This window comes from Cydia splendana, chromosome 4 (genome assembly GCF_910591565.1).
Source record: "Cydia splendana chromosome 4, ilCydSple1.2, whole genome shotgun sequence".
NCBI classification, from domain to species: Eukaryota; Metazoa; Arthropoda; class Insecta; order Lepidoptera; family Tortricidae; genus Cydia; species Cydia splendana.
The window spans coordinates 8,214,563-8,235,510 of NC_085963.1; the positions used below are offsets into that span (position 1 = coordinate 8,214,563).

General features: G+C 38.6%; 1 protein-coding gene across 1 annotated transcript; it reads left to right on the plus strand.

Annotated features, from left to right (window-relative positions):
* The first annotated feature begins 69 nt into the window (after positions 1–69).
* Positions 70–19,188, plus strand: LOC134789788 (lamin-C-like). The gene is made up of 10 exons (XM_063760436.1): positions 70–624; positions 9,712–9,844; positions 11,239–11,437; positions 12,257–12,378; positions 12,854–12,994; positions 13,139–13,344; positions 13,490–13,745; positions 13,878–14,099; positions 16,681–16,773; positions 17,846–19,188. Exons 1-10 carry the CDS (start codon positions 194–196, stop codon positions 17,888–17,890), a joined length of 1,848 nt encoding a protein of 615 aa, XP_063616506.1. The 5' UTR covers positions 70–193; the 3' UTR covers positions 17,891–19,188.
* The last annotated feature ends 1,760 nt before the right edge of the window (positions 19,189–20,948 follow it).

The following is a 20,948-nucleotide window of genomic DNA, read 5'->3' on the forward strand; positions in this document are numbered from 1 at the left end:
TAACTTTGAATTTATAAATTTTGTACTGGTAACCATTGTTATGACTCAACGGTCACGTGACCAGCAAAGCTTGGGTTTGGTTGGTCGGTTCGCTGTGAGTTTCTCGGAGTTACGCTTGCCTTTCCGAGTTGAGCTCGCGTGGATTGTATTTTTGTGCAAAGACTGAGTGTCGTGACTTAAAAACTATTCGACAATGTCGTCCAAAACAAAAAAGACTGTGACATCTTCGTCAAACATAAGTGTTGTGTCATCCGTTCAGAGCCCACAACAATCGAGCACTCCTGTTGGAAGCCGCCCTTCTAGCTCTGCCGGCCGGCCCAGCAGCCCGCTTAGTCCTACAAGACACACCCGCTTACAAGAAAAAGATGCGCTACAAAACTTGAACGATCGTCTGGCGGCCTATATTGACAAGGTCCGCCAGCTTGAAAGCGAAAATTCGGGATTACGTCGAGAGATCCAAACTACACAGGAGGTGGTCACACGTGAAGTTTCTAACATCAAGGGGATGTACGAGCATGAACTACAAGATGCTAGAAAGTTGTTAGACGATACATCCAGAGAAAAAGCAAAGTTAGAGATTGATTTGAAGAGATTGTACGAAGAAAACGACGACCTTAAGAAGCGGTAAGCATTGACATACCTATTTTGGGTGCGGGCGGTAATGGCTGTAAGTGATAGCATCATTTTTATTTAAGTGAGGGTTATGTTCAGGGACTACGTCTAAGGTTAGCTTAAAGTTTACGTCATCGGCGGCAATTCTGCGCGGGCGCGCTGTGACGAGCGCGCGGCCTCACTTTTACGACATCGTGACATCATACCTCGATATAACTATGCCAATCGCATACTACGTTAAAAAACAAACTTACTTCCTATTCGCTTAACTTATTCTTACTTCAGGGCTATCGGAAGTCGGCACATTCTAGCACTAACCTCGCAAAAGTTGCTCTGTGACCTAGACCTTACTATTATACCTACGACATTGTCATTTCATATTTGCGGAACTATTATCTTCGCTCCTAATATGAATATGTAGTAAAATCCGGTACCACTCACTGAAAAAAGCATACTATTACACCTGTTACCTGCTGACATGGATTTATTTGTAAACAAATATGCTTCACTAATTACATAAACCATTTGGTTGAAGTGTTGATTGCAGCAATATTTGTTTGTATACAAACCATTATGGTTTCCTAGCCAAAAGAAATATGTAGGTGGATACGGAATAGAGACCTAGTTTGCCAAAGAAGTGTGTCAAGGCAAAAAACTTTTATGAGGATTCCAAATGGTTTGATTTAGAAGAACCAAAATATCTTAATTCATGACTGCGTGAATTTCTTTTGTAAATTTTGTCAGTTTAGTACCATTTTTTGAGTATTAGACCACTAGTTTTGAAACGGGTGGGATTCAGTTTCATGCGTCACAAAAGTGTAAATACACACAAGGGGGCTGCAATTTTAAAAAGTTTCGGGAGCCTTTGTGGTATAATTTCTGGTATCCAAAAGTCTGTATGTATGTACATATATTATCCAATAGTCTCCAATGATGTGTCTATTTAAGATTCCTATATCATTCAAGTATCTTATGTTGAAACCTGAAAATAGGTTAACTAAATTAACTCTAACTTGCTACATAGATCCAAAAGGAAATTAAATAAATTAATATAATATCAGGTAAGAAACCACTAAAAGCTCTCTAGTCTAAATCGTTAGTTACCTTATTTTATGTATAACAAGCACCAAATAAGTTATATTATCCTTATTTCCTCTGAGGAAAACTGCTTTAGCTATGTGAATGCTAACTTCTTGCCTGACCTTGACACAGTTTGCCATTTTCGTAAAGATCGATGGATGCCGTAACAGGCCGCAAAACGCGCGTGAGCTCTTTATGCTTTTATATTATGGACACAATATTGAACATTACATTATAACTCGTGAACATTCATACTAGTTTCGTTATCTACGCTGCAACCACAGAATAGTAAATAGTACTAACATACAGTATGGACACTCCCTGCCTCCCGTTGAAAGTGCCGCCCACCCGCTCTCGGTTACCTCACAGTTACCGGCTGGCAAGGACGCAACGACGCGGTGCGCAGAGTGGAGGCCACGTAAAATATTCAAATATTAAAGAAATATTTACAAAACCTATCAGAACACACTGAAAACAACACAATATCTATATGAAGAAAAAATCATGTTTTCAACTTACGTAATATTTTGGTGGCCTGAATTTCCTTACAAAAAATTTGTTACTTCGTTTATACTGATTCAAAATAGGAAACTATTGTATAAATATAAATCGAGCTTAGATACACATCTTACAACATACTACGATTCTTATTTCTTCCTAATTCGCGCAATGAGTTTTGAGTCATTGAGGTCATCGAACTTGACAACAAAATGGCGGAAACCCTAGCACGTCTTATCTCACTCACACAAGCATGGTACGCGTTCACCTACACGAGCTTAGACTGTGTGCGTAGGAACGCGTTTGTTTCATACATTTGATCGGCAGTGTCCAAGGTGTGCTGCAACGCATCTGAACAGGACGGTCGAAGTAACTTGTTCTCTAAGCCGCTGGTAATTAATACTTGTTACAAACGATTTCTACCCACTTTACCATGCATTACAAAAATTATAGTATGTATATAATATTGTTTACATTTAAATTAATTAGTGCATGCTAGCCTAAAAAAGTGTTGTTTTATAAGTGTATCTCATGTAAGTGAATTTTGTAAATTCTTAATGAGATAATAAATGTCTTAAACCATAAATAGATGTCATGTAGTCACCTGCAATAATATGTTACTCTTGGAAGGCCACGAAAATAACACACTCTTATGGCTCTACAAAAAAGATCATGTCAGATATTTTTGCGGCCTTCATTGTGTAACATATTATTGCAGGTGACTGTACTAAAAAAGTGACCGAGTCATCCTGTGACTTTTGCAGCTTACACGGCTAGAACATTACAAATCATAATATTAAATAAATTAATTTGATTTGTTCCCTTCCCAGTTGTAAAAGCAAACAAATGCAGGTTTGTGATTTTCTACACCTGGGATGTCACATACCAGGTTTACTGGTTTAGGTTTACAAAAACCCTGTTATCACACTTTTTATAATGATTCCATGCCATCCCTTAAGATACCCTCACACATTGCTACTCTCTAATTACTTCTATAACCTTGTAACACTATACAAAATATTCCTATTTTTAATTTGAACCTTGTTGTATAGTAAATTGGGATGAATTTTGTTTCAGAAAGCAATGAAAGAAAGAAATGCTACTTTATTTGGTTTATTAAAGGTTCTAATTAGATTCAAACAGAGTGGTCATTGTAACCCACTAGGAATCCTCTAGACGGAGTTTAGAGCAATTATTTCATGAAACCGATGCTGCCAAAAATACGGGGGTGCGGGGGACGAGGTGAGCTAGGTCCCGTGCCGTGATTGGCCCGTTCAAAGACACGTACGTCACACAAAGACACTTTCGACTCGAAAATGGAGTAAAACTACCGTATGCGTGGCAGAGGGGTAGAGCTACTATGCTCAGTCTGGAGGATGTCTTGTCTGTGTTGTAACCTTACAATGTTATGGGCCTTACAAGGGACTTACATCTTACGTTTCAATATTACCAATGGCCAAGTCACATTTCCATTTGCATCTATATCAGTATCTTATCTTTGTAAAAGAGACATTTAATGCATTGTTGATATATTGAATACAACCTATACATGGAATACTGCAGCAGATATCTATAACACATATTCTACTACCAACCTGTAAATGTAGTTGAAACTGGAGTGTCAATGTCAACATTATAAGCAGTAAATTGTGTTCTATCAATATTAAACCAATTTGGTTATAGGTATGTAATTAATCTTGCACTATTGTTGTGATTAATTTACCTGTCCATAAATATTTCAATTGCATTTTGAGACTAGGTTATCATAAGGAATCTATATCACCCATTATCTTATCTATAAATGCATACTAAGTGCCTGTGAAGTGTTAGTCATGTCATCACCTATTGTTTACGACGCGTCATCGTGTCGCAAACAAAGCTCCGTTAGATGCATTTATGCATGGATTCCTAATTACGATAATTACAATAACACACCTATAACGGTATGTACCTACCTAATAGGTACCGTTATAGATTTAGTAGAGCTAAGCCCTTGCGCGTCGCTTTGCTCGTCTTGGCGGGGGCACTACCGTGCCCGCAGATTACCTACCAGATGAACTTTTAGCTTATACTGGTGAAGTGAAAAAAGTTCACTTGATATGAACTCGACTATACAACAAGTTTTCTATAGAGATATTGCTGTACCTACCACCACCTATTTTTATACTATGGATAAGGTTGAAAATATTTTGTGCATGATTTGAAAACAACTGCCAAGTCTCAAAAAAGCCAATAAGTTTGACAAATTCTCATCAGTTGATTGTTTCATAATGTTATGCAAAATAATTTACTACACAATTAGTTTACCTTGGAATTGTCAATAAGGAATTAACAAATAGGTAAATGATATAGCAACTATAGCAAGCCCCTTTTGCATGTGTGCACGCGTTACGCGTTGTGTTAGTTTATAAACGAACCCGTCAGTACGACCCAAAGTGGTTTAGCTATTCTGACGTTAATAAATTATGCAAGACCTATTCAGTATCTACAACAAACCTAAGAATTTTTTGTAACCAAATATCTAGAGTTCTTAATGTTATTATGTCATACTCTACCGAAATCCAAATTTTGTTAAATTTTAATTTCGACGATGCTCCATGTGGTCACCGGGCCTTGGCGACTGTTGACCGTGATGACGTCACGCCCCCACCGCCGGTGACGTAAGACGCGTATTTAGCGGTGAGGTGATGCTACAAATACCGAGAAATGTGTCGATAAAAAAAACACTGTAGATGCAGGGTATACACGTGATCAATATTTATATTTCGCGAACATGGCCTAAGATGCAATGCAGGATGAGAAGCAGAAATACCTGTTGTCTCTGTCGGTCTTCATAACGCTTGTCGCTTAGCGACAGTAAACAATACGTCTGAACTCGAATTATTCATAGTTCTTACGAAATCAGGGGCCTTATTAGGGTAATTCGCCAGTAACTGGCCACCCTAAACTAAAAATGAATACTATTATCTTATAAACAGAATTCATTTTAGTATAAGGTTTCAATAACTGGCCAGCCTTCAATAACTAGCCACCTTATACTATAATGAATTCTGTTTATAGGTGAATAGTATTCATTTTTAGTTTAGGGTGGCCAGTTACTAACAGGTGGCCAATTGCTTGCGAATTACCCTATGTCATATTCGAATTAAGTTAATTCGGAAACATACTATACTCTACATATTATTTAAAACTATAAAGAACAGAATTTACCAGGTTACGCGATAAACAAAAAAATTACGGTATTAGAACAATTATTATATAGCCCCCGATCGTAGGTCTAATCACCCCGTGTGCCCCACAACAGGGTTTATTTTACCCGCATAAGCTCTCCAATCTCCCAATTATAAAGTAACAGCGCATTCTCATATCGTTGAGGTCGCACGAGCCATCTACCGATCCTTGGCCTTCACGCTCCGTGGATCGAATTGTTTGCCTCCTTTTTATTAGGGTTCCGTAGCCAAATGGCAAAAAACGGAACCCTTATGGATTCGTCATGTCTGTCTGTCTGTCTGTCTGTCTGTCTGTCTGTCTGTCTGTCTGTCTGTCTGTCTGTCTGTCTGTCTGTCTGTCTGTCTGTCTGTCTGTCTGTCTGTCTGTCTGTCTGTCTGTCTGTCTGTCTGTCTGTCTGTCTGTCTGTCTGTCTGTCTGTCTGTCTGTCTGTCTGTCTGTCTGTCTGTCTGTCTGTCTGTCTGTCTGTCTGTCTGTCTGTCTGTCTGTCTGTCTGTCTGTCTGTCTGTCTGTCTGTCTGTCTGTCTGTCTGTCTGTCTGTCTGTCTGTCTGTCTGTCTGTCTGTCTGTCTGTCTGTCTGTCTGTCTGTCTGTCTGTCTGTCTGTCTGTCTGTCTGTCTGTCTGTCTGTCTGTCTGTCTGTCTGTCTGTCTGTCTGTCTGTCTGTCTGTCTGTCTGTCTGTCTGTCTGTCTGTCTGTCTGTCTGTCTGTCTGTCTGTCTGTCTGTCTGTCTGTCTGTCTGTCTGTCTGTCTGTCTGTCTGTCTGTCTGTCTGTCTGTCTGTCTGTCTGTCTGTCTGTCTGTCTGTCTGTCTGTCTGTCCGTCCGTCCGTCCGTCCGTCCGTCCGTCCGTCCGTCCGTCCGTCCGTCCGTCCGTCCGTCCGTCCGTCCGTCCGTCCGTCCGTCCGTCCGTCCGTCCGTCCGTCCGTCCGTCCGTCCGTCCGTCCGTCCGTCCGTCCGTCCGTCCGTCCGTCCGTCCGTCCGTCCGTCCGTCCGTCCGTCCGTCCGTCCGTCCGTCCGTCCGTCCGTCCGTATGTCACAGCCACTTTTTTCCGAAACTATAAGAACTATACTGTTGAAATTTGGTAAGTAGATGTATTCTGTGAACCGCATTAAGATTTTCACACAAAAATAGAAAAAAAAAAACAATAAATTTTGGGGGTTCCCCATACTTAGAACTCAAACTCAAATTTTTTTTTCATCAATCCCATACGTGGGGGGCATCTATGGATAGGTCTTCAAAAATGATATTGAGGTTTCTAATATAATTTTTTTTTTAAACTGAATAGTTTGCGCGAGAGACACTTCCAAAGTGGTAAAATGTGTGTCCCCCCCTCTGTAACTTCTAAAATAAGAGAATGATAAAACTAAAAAAAATATATGATGCAAACTTCCACCGAAAATTGGTTGGAACGAGATCTGGTAAGCAGTTTTTTTTAATACGTCATAAATCGTAAACCGCAATTTTATTATAGTGTGTCAAAGGACTGTCTAATTTCAAACATAGATAGAGAGAATCATACTATCTTTGTCTTACACTAGTACTAGCACCCAAAAGAAAAGGATGAGTATAGTTTTGTTTGTTCCTATTTACTGACAAATTGGTTTGACAGCTATATGTTACTTGCTGCTACGGAACCCTTCATGGGCGAGTCCGACTCGCACTTGGCCGCTTTTATTTTTATAGCGCAGCAGAAAGTTTTACCGTGGGTACAGTCACCTACAATTAAGATTGATAAGGCCAACAAGCTCCCGGTTTTAAAGTAAGAAATAAGCTCTCCCATCTCCCAGTTACTTATAAAGTAACAACGCGTTTTTGTCTTTTATAAATATCAGTCGATGCTTTAGCGGCGAAGTCGTATCGTACGAGCCATCTATCGATCCTTTCGGCCTTCACGATCAGCGCTCAGTGGATCGAATTGTTTACCATCTTTTTACTCAACAGAAAGTCTACTGTCGCTTGCAATAATAACTATCTACACGATGTGGTTCTATAAGAAAAACATCCTATATTTAAGTAACGGCTCTCCTGTCTGACGAAGTCAGTCATTTATATTATAATCCAACTGGTTTTGTCACATTTTCTTAAATAGCGCCATTATGGGGGATATTTCTCGTCATTATTTTAGCATAGAAATGGAATTGTTGCACACATGTTCTGATTAACTTGGTTATCTAGAAAGTAGGTACCTAGTTACCTACTTAATTAAAATTAGCACATTACCAACGGATAATCAGCACTCTCTATTCATTATAGTAAAACGAAATATTAATTCCCTGGAATAATTTGTAATATAAATAGTTAAGTCTAGAATGCGTACCGCGAACTTCGAAAATCAGTAATTCTGTAATTTAGCAATTTGGCAATGAAGAGTGGGAGATAATAGATAGTGAAAATTTAAATTTGATTATCACGGACTGAAATTTTCATTTATCGATAAGGCTGTAAGCATAATCTACCGTTTAATTGCCTGACTAGTGACTACCACAAAAAATACAATACAGTTCATTGAATCGATACCTAGCAATTTAACAAACGCGCGTGCCTGCTGTTATGTAGGTACCTACCGTACCTATCTATACCTAGCTCGTTTTCGTGGACAATATAAAGCACTGACGTAATCTCTGTAAAGTATATCTCTCATGTCTTAGGTATTTGACCTTGATTAGCAACCATGGGATTTGACAGTTATGATATAAAGATGACCAGGACACGTATGTATCTACTTATTTATTTAAATTATTTACCAAATGCCGTCATTGTTTACGTAAAGTTAAAATTATCTAAGATTATCGTAATTTACAAATATGTTCATAATTTGAATCTTCTGGCCTACATATTAAGGTCGATATTTGAAAGCATTATTTTTCAACATCATATCAAAATACACGTGAAGTAAACAACGCTGCTTACTCACAAGACTCCACGTAAAACCAAATGCATGAATAATTATATTGACCCCTTTTTTTACGGTTATGGGTATTCGAAACTTCCTGCTTTCTCTACAAAGTTCACAAGAGGGTGGGGCGTATTTATAATAGCCAAGGGACCACGATTTTAAGTTTAATTATAATGTTATGCTAATAGCGGCAAACCTGGGCCACCTACTTCTTAGGAGAATAAGCCACCTATTAGAATCTAGATTAGATATATCATTGAGATTTTATAGCTTTCTGTAATAATCTGCGTACAACTTGCGCCGCTTTTACTATTATATTTATTTTCTTTAGGTGTTTATCCGTAAAATGCCAAAAGGTGAAACACAAGAGCAATAATAACGGGTCACTTCGTATTGCATTCTTTATTTTTCAAACTTAAGTGCGTGTAAATACATCATTAGAGATAGTGGTGTCTACAGGGAAGCTAACGATCAGTAATCACGCTTTAATATCGCCCGGAATAAAAATCGGCCAAGGTTCGGCGTCGGTCTCCCGCGACGTCGCGGCCGCGTCGCCATTGATTCGCAAAGCGCGGGAAAACTCGACTTGATCAAGCGAGCGTTGAATGGTCGCAGCATTCACTTCGCTAACCGGTTAGGGGACACAGTGAGCTCATAACTAGCTAACTTGACCGGTAACTGGTTACAACTATACTCAAACGAAGACCAGAGTTCCACTGGTCCGCCTACACCATAGCGCTATTTGTGAATGTTAGGGAACCGGATAGCGTGTTTACTGAAGATCGTTCCGTGTAACCATTGCGCAACTTCGCATTTACCGTATGGCTACGACTCGTCTTCAAACCTCATCGGGTCAAGTTGACGCTATCGGAATGCAGCCTGGAAATGACCTCATTTCTATAATAACTTTTTGTCGTTGAATATGACGCTGGCCGCCGAAATGCTATCACTTATCAGCAATAAATAGCTTGTTAGCAACATTTTTCATGTTTTAATTGCGTATCAAAGAGCAGCGGGCAATTTTTTTCGACTTATCTTATTTATTGTTCGTGATTAAACATATTCTACCTTTATCAAACGCCTGTCCTTCCTTTACATTGTTTGCTTGACATTTGTATCTATGACATCATTTTATTTTATATTCAGTATCATTTGAAGAGACACGACATGCTGACCTAATTTCACGGATAAAATATTATAGAATAATATATGATTATTCATTAAATAAATAGTAACTTTTCTAGATTATTGAGACATTTTGGTCCAAGGCTCTCGGAACAAGACGTAGTTATAAAAAGCAAAGTACTGAAACCAATTCTATTTATTCATAAAACTGAATGAAAAAAATAACAATCAAATGCTAAGGTATGTATTTATAATGTTGTTCCTTTCGGCAGCTTGGACAAGAAGACCAAAGACTGCACCCAGGCGGAGAACTTGGCTCGTCACTACGAGACCCGCTTCACTGAGGAGAGCAACAAGTACAACTCGGCCCTCGCCGACAAGAAGAAGGCCCAAGATGAAGCCAGGGTATGTATCATGTACATCATCGTTCACACTGTTAACTGAAAATTGGTAAACATATTGTATTGACAAGAAACATCCACTGATGGCCAGTTAAGTGTTGCTGTTAGTATCTTGTTTCTGTACTGCATTTGAGTCGCACATAGGGTTACCAGATCCAAATTTGGAATTTCCTAACAAAATTCCTGATTTGCCAATATTTTTCCTGACACGCTCATATCGGCGAGGGGGGGCTAGCCGTAACATATATCTATGTATGCTTGATACATTGTTTAGATTTGATTTTGTTTTGGATTTATGTAAGTAATTTGAATAATACCTTTTTAGGTTACATAGTAGAAAAAATCTGTTGATTCACTAAAGTTCCTGACATTTTCGTATTCCGACCGCATTCTTGACAAACGGCCAAAATTTCTGACATCTGGTAACCCAAGTCGCACAGCAAAGAAATTGTCTTAACGGCCTCAACGCGTCGATGATAGATGCTTCTTCCGGGCAATTGCTGTGATATGAATCAGAATCCCCTCCTTGATCTTCTATGTCTATGGGATTGGCCCCGTCTATTTCGCCAATTTTGCGGCACTCGCTTGTTAGTAGCTAATTTTTATACAGCTCCTACCCAAATGCCCATATTCCACAAACGATAGAGATTATGATTTTTACCAGTAGGTCCACCACGGTCCCTCAAAAATTTACTGTTAGAGCGAAGTAGCTTGTCTAAAAAGTCCTTGAAGCCAAAAATATTGTCTTGCTTAGCATAAATCAGACAAATCGGCGTTGCCACATCCCGGAAACGTGTGTAGAGGTACTCGCGTACTCGATATATTAAGCATGTCTTTGCGCATTATGTGGTTCAGGTCGTATCGAGAGAATGACTAACCACTTAACGCCCATGTTCCAGTTAAATTGCTTGTTTATGTGTTCGCTTCCCTTTAATGTGCTAATGCCTTAATTGACGACATTTACAAAACATAAGATTAAGGACAAAGTAAAACTATAAGGCATATGCAAATGGCAAAACAATTTAATTGAAAGGAAGGAATTTAAATTTAAATGATATCAAGCTGGTTTTCACCTCATAACCTACTAATGATGACATACTGAGCCAAGTAAAATAACTGAAATTGACTGTTATAAAGGAAAGGATATGCTTAAATCCTATAAAAATTAAAACTTAAACATTTCACTCTTGTTAAACGGCCTGGTGCAGCTTTAGCGCGATTTCCCGGAAAAAGACTTTTTTTTAATCTTATTTATTTTATAAGCCACTCATCTTATGATTAAGTGGGCCAGGTCGGCCCGGAAGAAGACTTCTTTAATAAAAAGTACTTGAATTTATAATAATGACTTTGTGAATTCTAATTAGTCTGTGTTGCTAATCTCCACATACTTTCTTGTAGGAACTCGCCAAAGAGTTGGAGAAGCTCCGCAAAGTATACGCGGACACTCGCAAGACCCTGGAAGAGGAGATGTTGTGCCGCATCGACATGGAGAACACCGTGCAGAGCCTGCGCGAGGAGCTCTCCTTCAAGGACCAGGTGTTCCAGCAGGAGCTGCAGGAGACTCGCACCCGCCGCCAGGTCGAGATCTCAGAGATCGGTGAGTTGGAGAACCTTGTGACCTGAAGTGGTGATGCTGACATTGCTGAGCTGCTGACCAAATCGTTTAAATTTACCCCAATTGGGTTTTTTTTTGTCTTTAATTAAAGGACTGGCAATAACTGGCTAGCTAGCGTCTCTCCGTTACGCGATAAGGGCAGTTTTTTTTGTTTTTAATTTAGTGCAGTACAAAAGGACAAAGTTCTTTATTTTGTCACATTAACACAAATTGTATTGTGGTAATCGTGGGAATCATTACTAATTGTAATTACCAATACTTTTACCATTAGTGTCAGATTATACCATAATTTAGAATGATGCAATTTCTCTTTAATTATTTAAAGGACAAAATAATAAAGTAATAGGCGTGCGTAAGTGGTATACCTACTCACTTTTGAACTATAAATGGGACTTGCATAAGTTATTCGTTTTATTTGTTCTTGTCCGTGAAAGTGAACTCATATCATATCTGCTTCTATAACAATCGCGTGTAAATAAACATTAACATATTGTGTTTGTTTATTTCATATAGTTTTTACATCAGTCTGTAAATTAGTTTACAATGGTCTTCATAGGTTTATGTAAGTTCATAGTGTAATAATTTGTGGCTTATTTTCTTACACACAAAATGATATATGTATGAATCTTATTAAAAATAAAAGAGAATCGAGAGCAATTTCGAGCAGTAACATTCTATGGCGACCCTGGTGTTGCTACAAAACCCATTATAGCCATTTTAGATGTTTTGCTAAGCCTCTAGAGAAGTCATGTAGGAAATAACCCAGGTTGTGTACATTTTTTAATAATGTTTGCTCTGCAGATGGACGCCTGGCGCAGCAGTATGAGGCCAAGCTACAGCAGAGCCTTCAGGAGCTGCGCGAGCAGCAGGAGGCCAACATCAAGGCCAACCGCGAGGACATCGAGGCCATGTATGAGAACAAGGTATGCCACGACAATTATTATTGTTGTAATTGTTGTATACATATTTTGATATCTATTAGAGAAGTTAGCATAGGTTTTATTGTTGCAGTAAGCTAGAAATTTCTCGTTACCGCCTGGTAGAGTGGCCAGTTAATGTATAATAATAATAATATATTTATAAATTATGGTCTAAAAGTTATTAATTAATTGAAGTAATTTTTAAAATGTCCATTGCATGCGCTTCCGTTAATTTCTGAGAGCATTTAATATGTTAGTGATATAAACTACAGAAAAATCGGATTAAACGTAAATATTGGACAGTGTGCCAATCAGCACAATATTATCAGCGCGTGACGATAACTAGACACAAGTTAGCGCACGCGCTTCTAAAGACCACAATCAGCAAACGCAATCATACATTTACTGACATTCAATACAAAATTGAACCATTTACCTCTCTAGTATACATATATAAAGTTGTTACTTATGTGTTCAGATGAAGAACCTGCACGCGGCCGCCAATCGCAATAGCAACGCCGCCTCGGTGGCGGTAGAAGAGCTCCGCACCATGCGCACACGCATGGACTCGCTCAACTCCACGCTCAACGACCTGGAGAACAAGAACGCGGCGCTCAGCGTGAGTACTCTTGTCTATGGCGCAATTCATACTATATCAATTTTTTGTCAGTGTTTTAATAAGTGTATTGCGCAATTCATACTATATAAAATGTTTGTCAGTGTTTTAATAAGTGTATCGATTGATTCATTTGAAATATTGTAGAACCGTTGCCGCGAGCTGGAGCGTCAGCTGGAGGCGGAGCGCGCTCGCCACGCCGAGGACCTGGCCTCCCTGGAGCAGGAGCTGGCCCGTCTGCGGGACGAGATGGCCGCGCAGCTGCGCGAGTACGCCACGCTCATGGACATCAAGATCTTGCTCGATCACGAGATCGCCACCTACAGGACGCTGCTCGAGGGCGAGGAGGACAGGTCGGTGCCAGTTTATCGTAGGGTATAAGGGTTAAAATGTCTATGAAAGAGGTGACAGACCTCTCCGGTTCTTTCACTCTTATTTCTCTGTTACATAAATTGTGATCTTAAAAGTTGTCGTACTAAAAGGTGTATTGTCGTCCAGGCTGAACTTGACGTCGCAGTCGCCGGGCCGCAGCTCGTCGCGCGCGTCGGCCTCGGGCGCCAGCGCGAGCGGGCGCGGCACGCCGGGCCGGCGCGCCACGCCGCTGCGCGCCGCGCGCAAGCGCACGCTGCTCGACGAGAGCGAGGAGCGCAGCCTCGCCGACTACAGCGTCACCTCCAGCGCCAAGGGCGACCTCGAGGTCGCCGAGGCCTGCCCCGACGGCAAGTTCGTCAAGATCCGCAACAAGGGCAAGAAGGTGACTCCCGCTTATTTACTCTATACGACTTGCGAAAGTTTCATCCCGAGTGCGCGCCGCTCGACGAGAGCGAGGAACGCGGTCTGTGACTATAGCTCGATTAAAAAATGAGCTAATCGTTGAATTCCACAGGAGCACAGCCTGAGCGGCTACCAGGTGGTTCGCAAGGCGGGCGAGCAGGAGACCATCTTCAAGTTCCACCGCACCGTGAAGCTGGAGCCGGGCGGCGTGGCCACGGTGTGGTCGGCCGACACGGGCGCCGAGCACGACCCGCCGCGCGACATCGTCATGAAGGGCCAGAAGTGGTTCGTCGCTGACAACTTCACCACCGCGCTGCTCAACAATGAACAGGAGGTTAGTTGCTTGCAAGTGTAAACTTGACTCACCCTAAATGTATCGGTGCACTAAAACTGTCAAAAATTGACAGCTGAAATAACGACCTTCAAGTTTCCAGAATTAAATTTTTCTTTGCTAATCCTATATCAGACACCTTCATCAGAATCATCAGTAACTGGCCGGAAAAAGCACTACAACGGGACGGGAGTTGTAGAAATCAAGGGGAGAGGCCTTGTGACCAGCAGTGGGACACTATAACGGGCTAATTAAAAAACCGGGCAAGTGCGAGTCGGACTCGCGCACGAAGGGTTCCGTACCATAATGCAAAAAAAAAAAACAAAAAAAAAAGCAAAAAAAAAACGGTCACCCATCCAAATACTGACCACTCCCGACGTTGCTTAACTTTGGTCAAAAATCACGTTTGTTGTATGGGAGCCCCATTTAAATCTTTATTTTATTCTGTTTTTAGTATTTGTTGTTATAGCGGCAACAGAAATACATCATCAATGAAAATTTCAACTGTCAAGCTATCACGGTTCGTGAGATACAGCCTGGTGACAGACGGACGGACGGACGGACGGACGGACGGACAGCGAAGTCTTAGTAATAGGGTCCCGTTTTACCCTTTGGGTACGGAACCCTAAAAAAAATATATATACACCGTGTTTTTATTAAATTCCGTTAACTTCTGGGTATGGTTAAGTACGTTTAAAAGAACTAAACGGCATAGTTAATTAAAAAAAAAATGTTTTCTTTTTTAGATTTTTTTTTAAGTAATTAAATGTAGCATATAGTGTTGTTATAACACGGGCATTACATTTAACTCAACCAAACAATTGAAATCTGTGACATATCAATGTCATTTCGTACATCAATCGACCGAGATTGTACTTAAGTTTAGTAGCAAATGTATGAACTCATTCTAAACACTAATCAATATGTAAACCGGCCCTAAGGCAAGTGTACACGCTTGTAGAGGCCTTATAGGGAAAAATAAATTATTGATTATCTCCGAAATGGACTTAATTAGAACATCGGTGTCTTTGAGAAATAGTGTAGTAAATAAAGGTAGTGGACATTCCGCAGTAATTCCTCAGTCAGAAAAAACTTTACAGTATGATAAAGTATCAATAAATAAAAAGTATTGTATAAATTTCCAAAGAATAATAATAATAGGATTTAAGTAAATACCTAAAGTCTTAAATCGTTAATATCTTTTTACGGAAAAATGCTCCGTTTAAACTTTCTTCTCCGGACATATTCATGTAACGTATTGCAACAATATATGAAATATCAAAAAAAAATATCCCCGCAGGAATACCAATATTAACAAAATATAATTTATTGGCGTGTCTTGGACTGGACAATTGCTCAGTCTAATTTTTTCACTGGAATGCTATTTTATTGCCGATTTATACCTACAAATTGAAAATCTAAAAAAGTTACCATGTAATTATACTTTTTTTCAGAAATTGCCTTTTTACTCGCTGTGGAAAATTTCTCTATCCATTTTATTTATTGAATTAAGTTCACAGTTTTCTTTCCATTCAACTATAAAAACATGCAAAAAAATAACGAGCGTATTAAAAACTAAACATATCGGGAGCAGTGTATAGGGAGCGGCGTGTACAAGGGATGACATTTCTTTTGGATATTTTGGATTTAAGTATATACGTGACTACGTATATATTTAAAAAGAAATCAGGCTGAGAAATTTTCCACTTTCTGTTTTTAATAGTTCTAAAATACATAAACATGGGTATGCATTTTTTTGGATTTTCTTACCCACTACGCCAAATTATATTCTGAGATCATATAAGAAGGAAAAAATGGCAGAGCAATTTTCCGATGAAAATGAGCGTCAAAAAAGGAATTATCATAAAAAAAATATTCTCATGTTTGACAAAAGTTTTAGATTTTTTTCTAGTATCACATACTGATACAAATAACTTATTTGGTAAAATAATTTTGGACGGAGGAATTACTCGGTTCAATATATAAATAAAAAGATTTGTATTTTTACGTATAAATACCTAACTTAGGAGTGTTTTTTTTTTTGGATATTTATATGTTAGTTTCGGCTCATACTATACAATAACCAAGCAAAATTTCATCGACTGAGAAATTAATGCGTGCATACAACAACTTGCTTCATTTACTACACTAAAAGTTACTTTATTTAAGCTCAGGAATGCACCCTTGAAATTAACGGAAATAAAAAAAAAACACGGTGTATATATCTCGTCTACGGGAAGTGGAGCGCTTTCGTTTATGATTTAAATGACCTGATTGCCTTGTAGGGACATGATCGTCTGCTGCACCACGTTTTCTTGCGAGTCTTCACGTTCTGGCCGCTAGCGATTAATACACCAGAGTCATATTTATTGTCCACTTCAACCTGTATAAATATGACATGAGCTTTTTACCATAGAATTTGCACATTATGTCCCTCAAACAACTTTCTATAAAAATATGGTGCAACAACACACTAATGAAATATGCTCACACATTTGATCCATTAACGCTAACATTCATGAACCACTTTTACAGTTTCCAATACAATTACCTTTTGTCATATTCACCCACGTTTCGTTTGCAGGAGGTCGCCATCTCCGAGCGCCAGCGGCGGCAGGTCAGCACGAGCGCGCAGCGACACCGCGAGCTGGCGCACAAGTTCCCCCGCCGCGAGCAGGTAAACACACACATACAACAAGTATTCTATTGATAATTGTTTCTCTTATGCTTCGAAACTTCATAAAGTTACGTTAAAGACTAGAGGTCGAGACCCTTATGACTCGTCCATTAAATACTTGGAAAACGAACCAATGCGACTTTTTTCATATGAAACCTCTAAATATTAGATTTATTTACACAAATGTGTGATAATTTACCATGGTTGTTGAATAATATTCAACAACCATGCTGCATATTATGCAGCTTCCAACTTTTTACTTTTTCTGTATTGTTTGCATTTTGTTTAACGATTTCAAAAGTTTGACGTTTTCGTGGAAGAGCTGATATATATTAAAAAATTGGTCTGCAAATTGTGAATTCTCAAAAGCCGCTATAGTGTAAATAACATTATTTGCGGTATTTGACGTCTGTCACTCACAACAGCAATACTACGTAAAATGTTTTGCACATCGAAATCACAAAGGAAAACAACTGCACTGCGAACGTTTACGTTCTACGTCTTTTTTTTTTAATTTTAGGGTTGGCCGGACACCACCGTTATGAATCGGTAGTCGTCTAAGTAAATCGATATGAATTTTTCATTTTTCTTTTAATAAAAATAAGGAAAAGGTGGATTATTAACTGTAAATATGGATATATTTATCGTCACTTAACAGACAACAAATTTGACACAGAAATAACATAAATAAACTTTAAAATAGATCCCCAGTTAGTTTCAATTTTGACAATGGGTGCGACCTACTCGGTTCGGTGTATTAAATACACCGACCGACCGGTAGCTTGCGGGAAAACCATATAATTCTAGCTTTATTTAAATCTCAAATAAAAATTCATTATACGTCATAATTCGATACCTCAGTCTACGTGCCATCCAATCGTAATCGCTTGCTGTGACAATCGATTTGCGTTAGTTACATCTCTATATACGTCAGTCATAATGTGTCAAATACCGCAAATAATGTTATTTACACTATAATAAATATTAACATTGACGCCAGTATAGTCGAAGAACGTCGTAACGTTCAAATTGTAAGATTCGACGGTATTAATAAATGTGAACTTGTCAACAGCTGGGCGAGATCCGTGAGGGTGACGAGAACTGCCGCATCATGTAACGGACTCGCGGCCGCCAGGTGCCTCCCCACCACTTACGCAATAGGATTCCTTGCAGCCCGACACACGACTCACGTGGCCGTGGCCTAAATTGGGCTTTTCTTGTGCAAAAAGTTAAAGTGCAGCCACCTACCTACCCACGGCTCACTCCCGTACGGTATAAACGTGAGCACGACTTAGACCACGGCCAAAGTATATCAAAAATGTTCACGGGACGATTGCTAGAACTTGACTGGCTTGAATTAATAATGTGTGAGCTTTAGGGAATTGATTTTAGTTGAAAACGATCATTATTTTGATGTCACATGACATGTTTTTTTATGAGTAAATAATTTAATGTAAAAGTACAGGCTTTTGGTACGATTTGTGGTGCTTTAGAAATAAAGTTACGTCGCGTTTCTCTACTTACTTAAAAGCTGGTTTGAGCACTGATTAAATTTACCAGATAGGCTTGTTAGATTGACTGAAGTCAAGTGCAAGAAATAGCACTTAATACAGCCTTATATCTCCTTGTAATAGAAATGAACGGCTAGTCTGAAATGGCCTGTTAGTTCAGTAGCTGACCACTGCCGTTTTAGTGTAATGGCACCCGTGAACAGAGTACAAACACTGTGGTTCACATTATTGGTAAGTATAGCGACAACTTTAATGAGCATTGAATTATTTCCTTCACAATACCGCTGACATGAAATGTTATTGTTATAATTATAATAGTTGTGCGTCGACATCCGCCTGCCCGGCGCTACATTGACTGGGAATCTCTTTTAAATATCACTCAAGTCTAGATTTTGTATTGTTGTCCAAGAAATTAAACTGTTACATAGTAAAAAATGTGTGTGTCGTGGAACACTCGCTTGAAACGAAGTATATGATTATTAATAAACATACTATGTTATGATTAACAAATACGAAAAAAATATCGAACATGCTCACAAAATTTCACAAATCAGTTCAAAAATGCGACTTACAGGCAGGGAGAACAACTAAACATAACAAAACATTGTCGTACAAGCTAAAACTGATACTCCCGCGCTTCACATTCGCTTAGTCAATCATAAATTTAATAGTCAGCAAACAAGGAGACAAATTATAACTGCTATCAAAGATCCCCACTCAAAGTATCGCCTTCCCAGTGGCGCTTCAATTTTTACTTTTCTTTTTACGTGAGACTTTTGTATGGTAATCATCATTTTGTGTTTGCCATAAATCCCAAACCTAATTTTAAAACATTCGATGCTCATTTTAACGTTTTTGTCAAGAATTATAAAATTTAGTTTCTATAAATTTCATTTTTATTTTTTAAGTAATTGTCTTCTTGTGTAGGAGAATAGATTTTCATTACTTAGATAATATATTGTAATCATTAATGATTTTATCAAGAGGGGGAGATACAAGAGTTGTCACGCTAGTCTTAAAAAATCAATGTGTTTTTTTACAATTTTTGTCACTAATCTGCAAATGACTGTTGTATCTTTCCAGAAGTGACTAACTGAATCACGTAATATTTTTAATATAGGTAAAACAAAAGTATACAATAAGTTGCGTGCATTTAGATTAACGCCAACACGGAAACGAAGTATAGGTCCAGTTGACGTCAAATATATGTTTACACTTTTGCACCTTACGCCTTTGGTAATAAGGCGAAAATTTTAAATATATCTTTGACGTCGACTGTACATGGGTGGGAGTAAGTAGATTATACTAATGCACTAGTTGGTAATTAATTTATCGATAATCAAACGTGTCGACGTATATCAAACTCGCTAAAGTCCGAAAATCAAAATAAAAAACTAAATTAACATATACCAAAATATGTACTAGTACTACCAAGTTTCGATGCAATTTTTATATGCGTCGACAAAAATCTAGAGTGAAGTAGATTAAATCTACACGATTGTTGCAACTCTTACAGCATTTGTGTTATTAAATCAGTGTAATGAATCTTTCTATGTCTGAGTAATTTGTTAAGTCCAGTATTTTGTTCACATTCAATGCTATTTTACACTAAAGTAATATAGGTGCAAGTCTCAAATGGAAGGTTCTCATGTAAAATATTAAGAAACTGTATCTTTGCACATTGATGGCAATTGGAAAATATTATGGAAAAAAATGTTCAACATATTTTTTATTGAGAGGATTGAATCTGATTCATTTTCACGTTCACTTTGTTATTAAATAATCATGAGACCCTTAACTTTGACCATTTATATCTTCCATGTGTAAAATACACATTATTTGAAATAAAGATATATTTAGGTTTAGTTCTGCTTTTTATTTCGTAACCTTTTTGCCTTGTAAATGTTTTCTTCCATTCCATCCAACCAAATATACATGAAAACTTTTAGTACCTATGCAGTTTGATGCAACTAATTACCAGGTCGTTCTAAGACAATTTCGTGTTTCAGACAGCTAACGAGATTGTGCTGTATGGCTCCGGACTAGTGATGTGCCGAGAGTAAAATACCATTACCGGTATTTTACCATTTGGGAATATTACCAGTAAATTACCATTCTTCCCGGTAATATTCCCAAAAGCGGGTAATATACTCGTACTTGAACGATTACGTTATAATTAAATTAATTTCATTTAAAACATGTAGAAATGGCTTAACTATCTTTACGTCTTCCACTCGTAGCTTCAGCTATCTCTTTCACTCAATCTTAGTGGAGTTGCGAAGCAATGTAGTATTACCTACGCTGTATCCCGTATAGCCCAGTTTATAACCGCAAAAATCAAAGTTCGTCAATTGCGGAGGTTTTTCTGTCTCTAAAATAAATAAAACAAATGAATCAAATGAAATAAATGAACTAAATAACAAAGAAAATAAATATAGGTACACGCTCAAAATAAGAATATTATTATATCAATGTTATTAACACATTCAACACCAAGAACCCGACTGTCGGGTACACTGCTCGTAGCGACTACGCGCTACATACGACGAAACCGTGGCTACGCGCTACGAGCGTAACCCGTAGCACTTAGTGGTATTGAATGTGTTAACACATTCAACACCAAGAACCCGACTGTCGGGTACACTGTTCGTAGCGACTACGCGC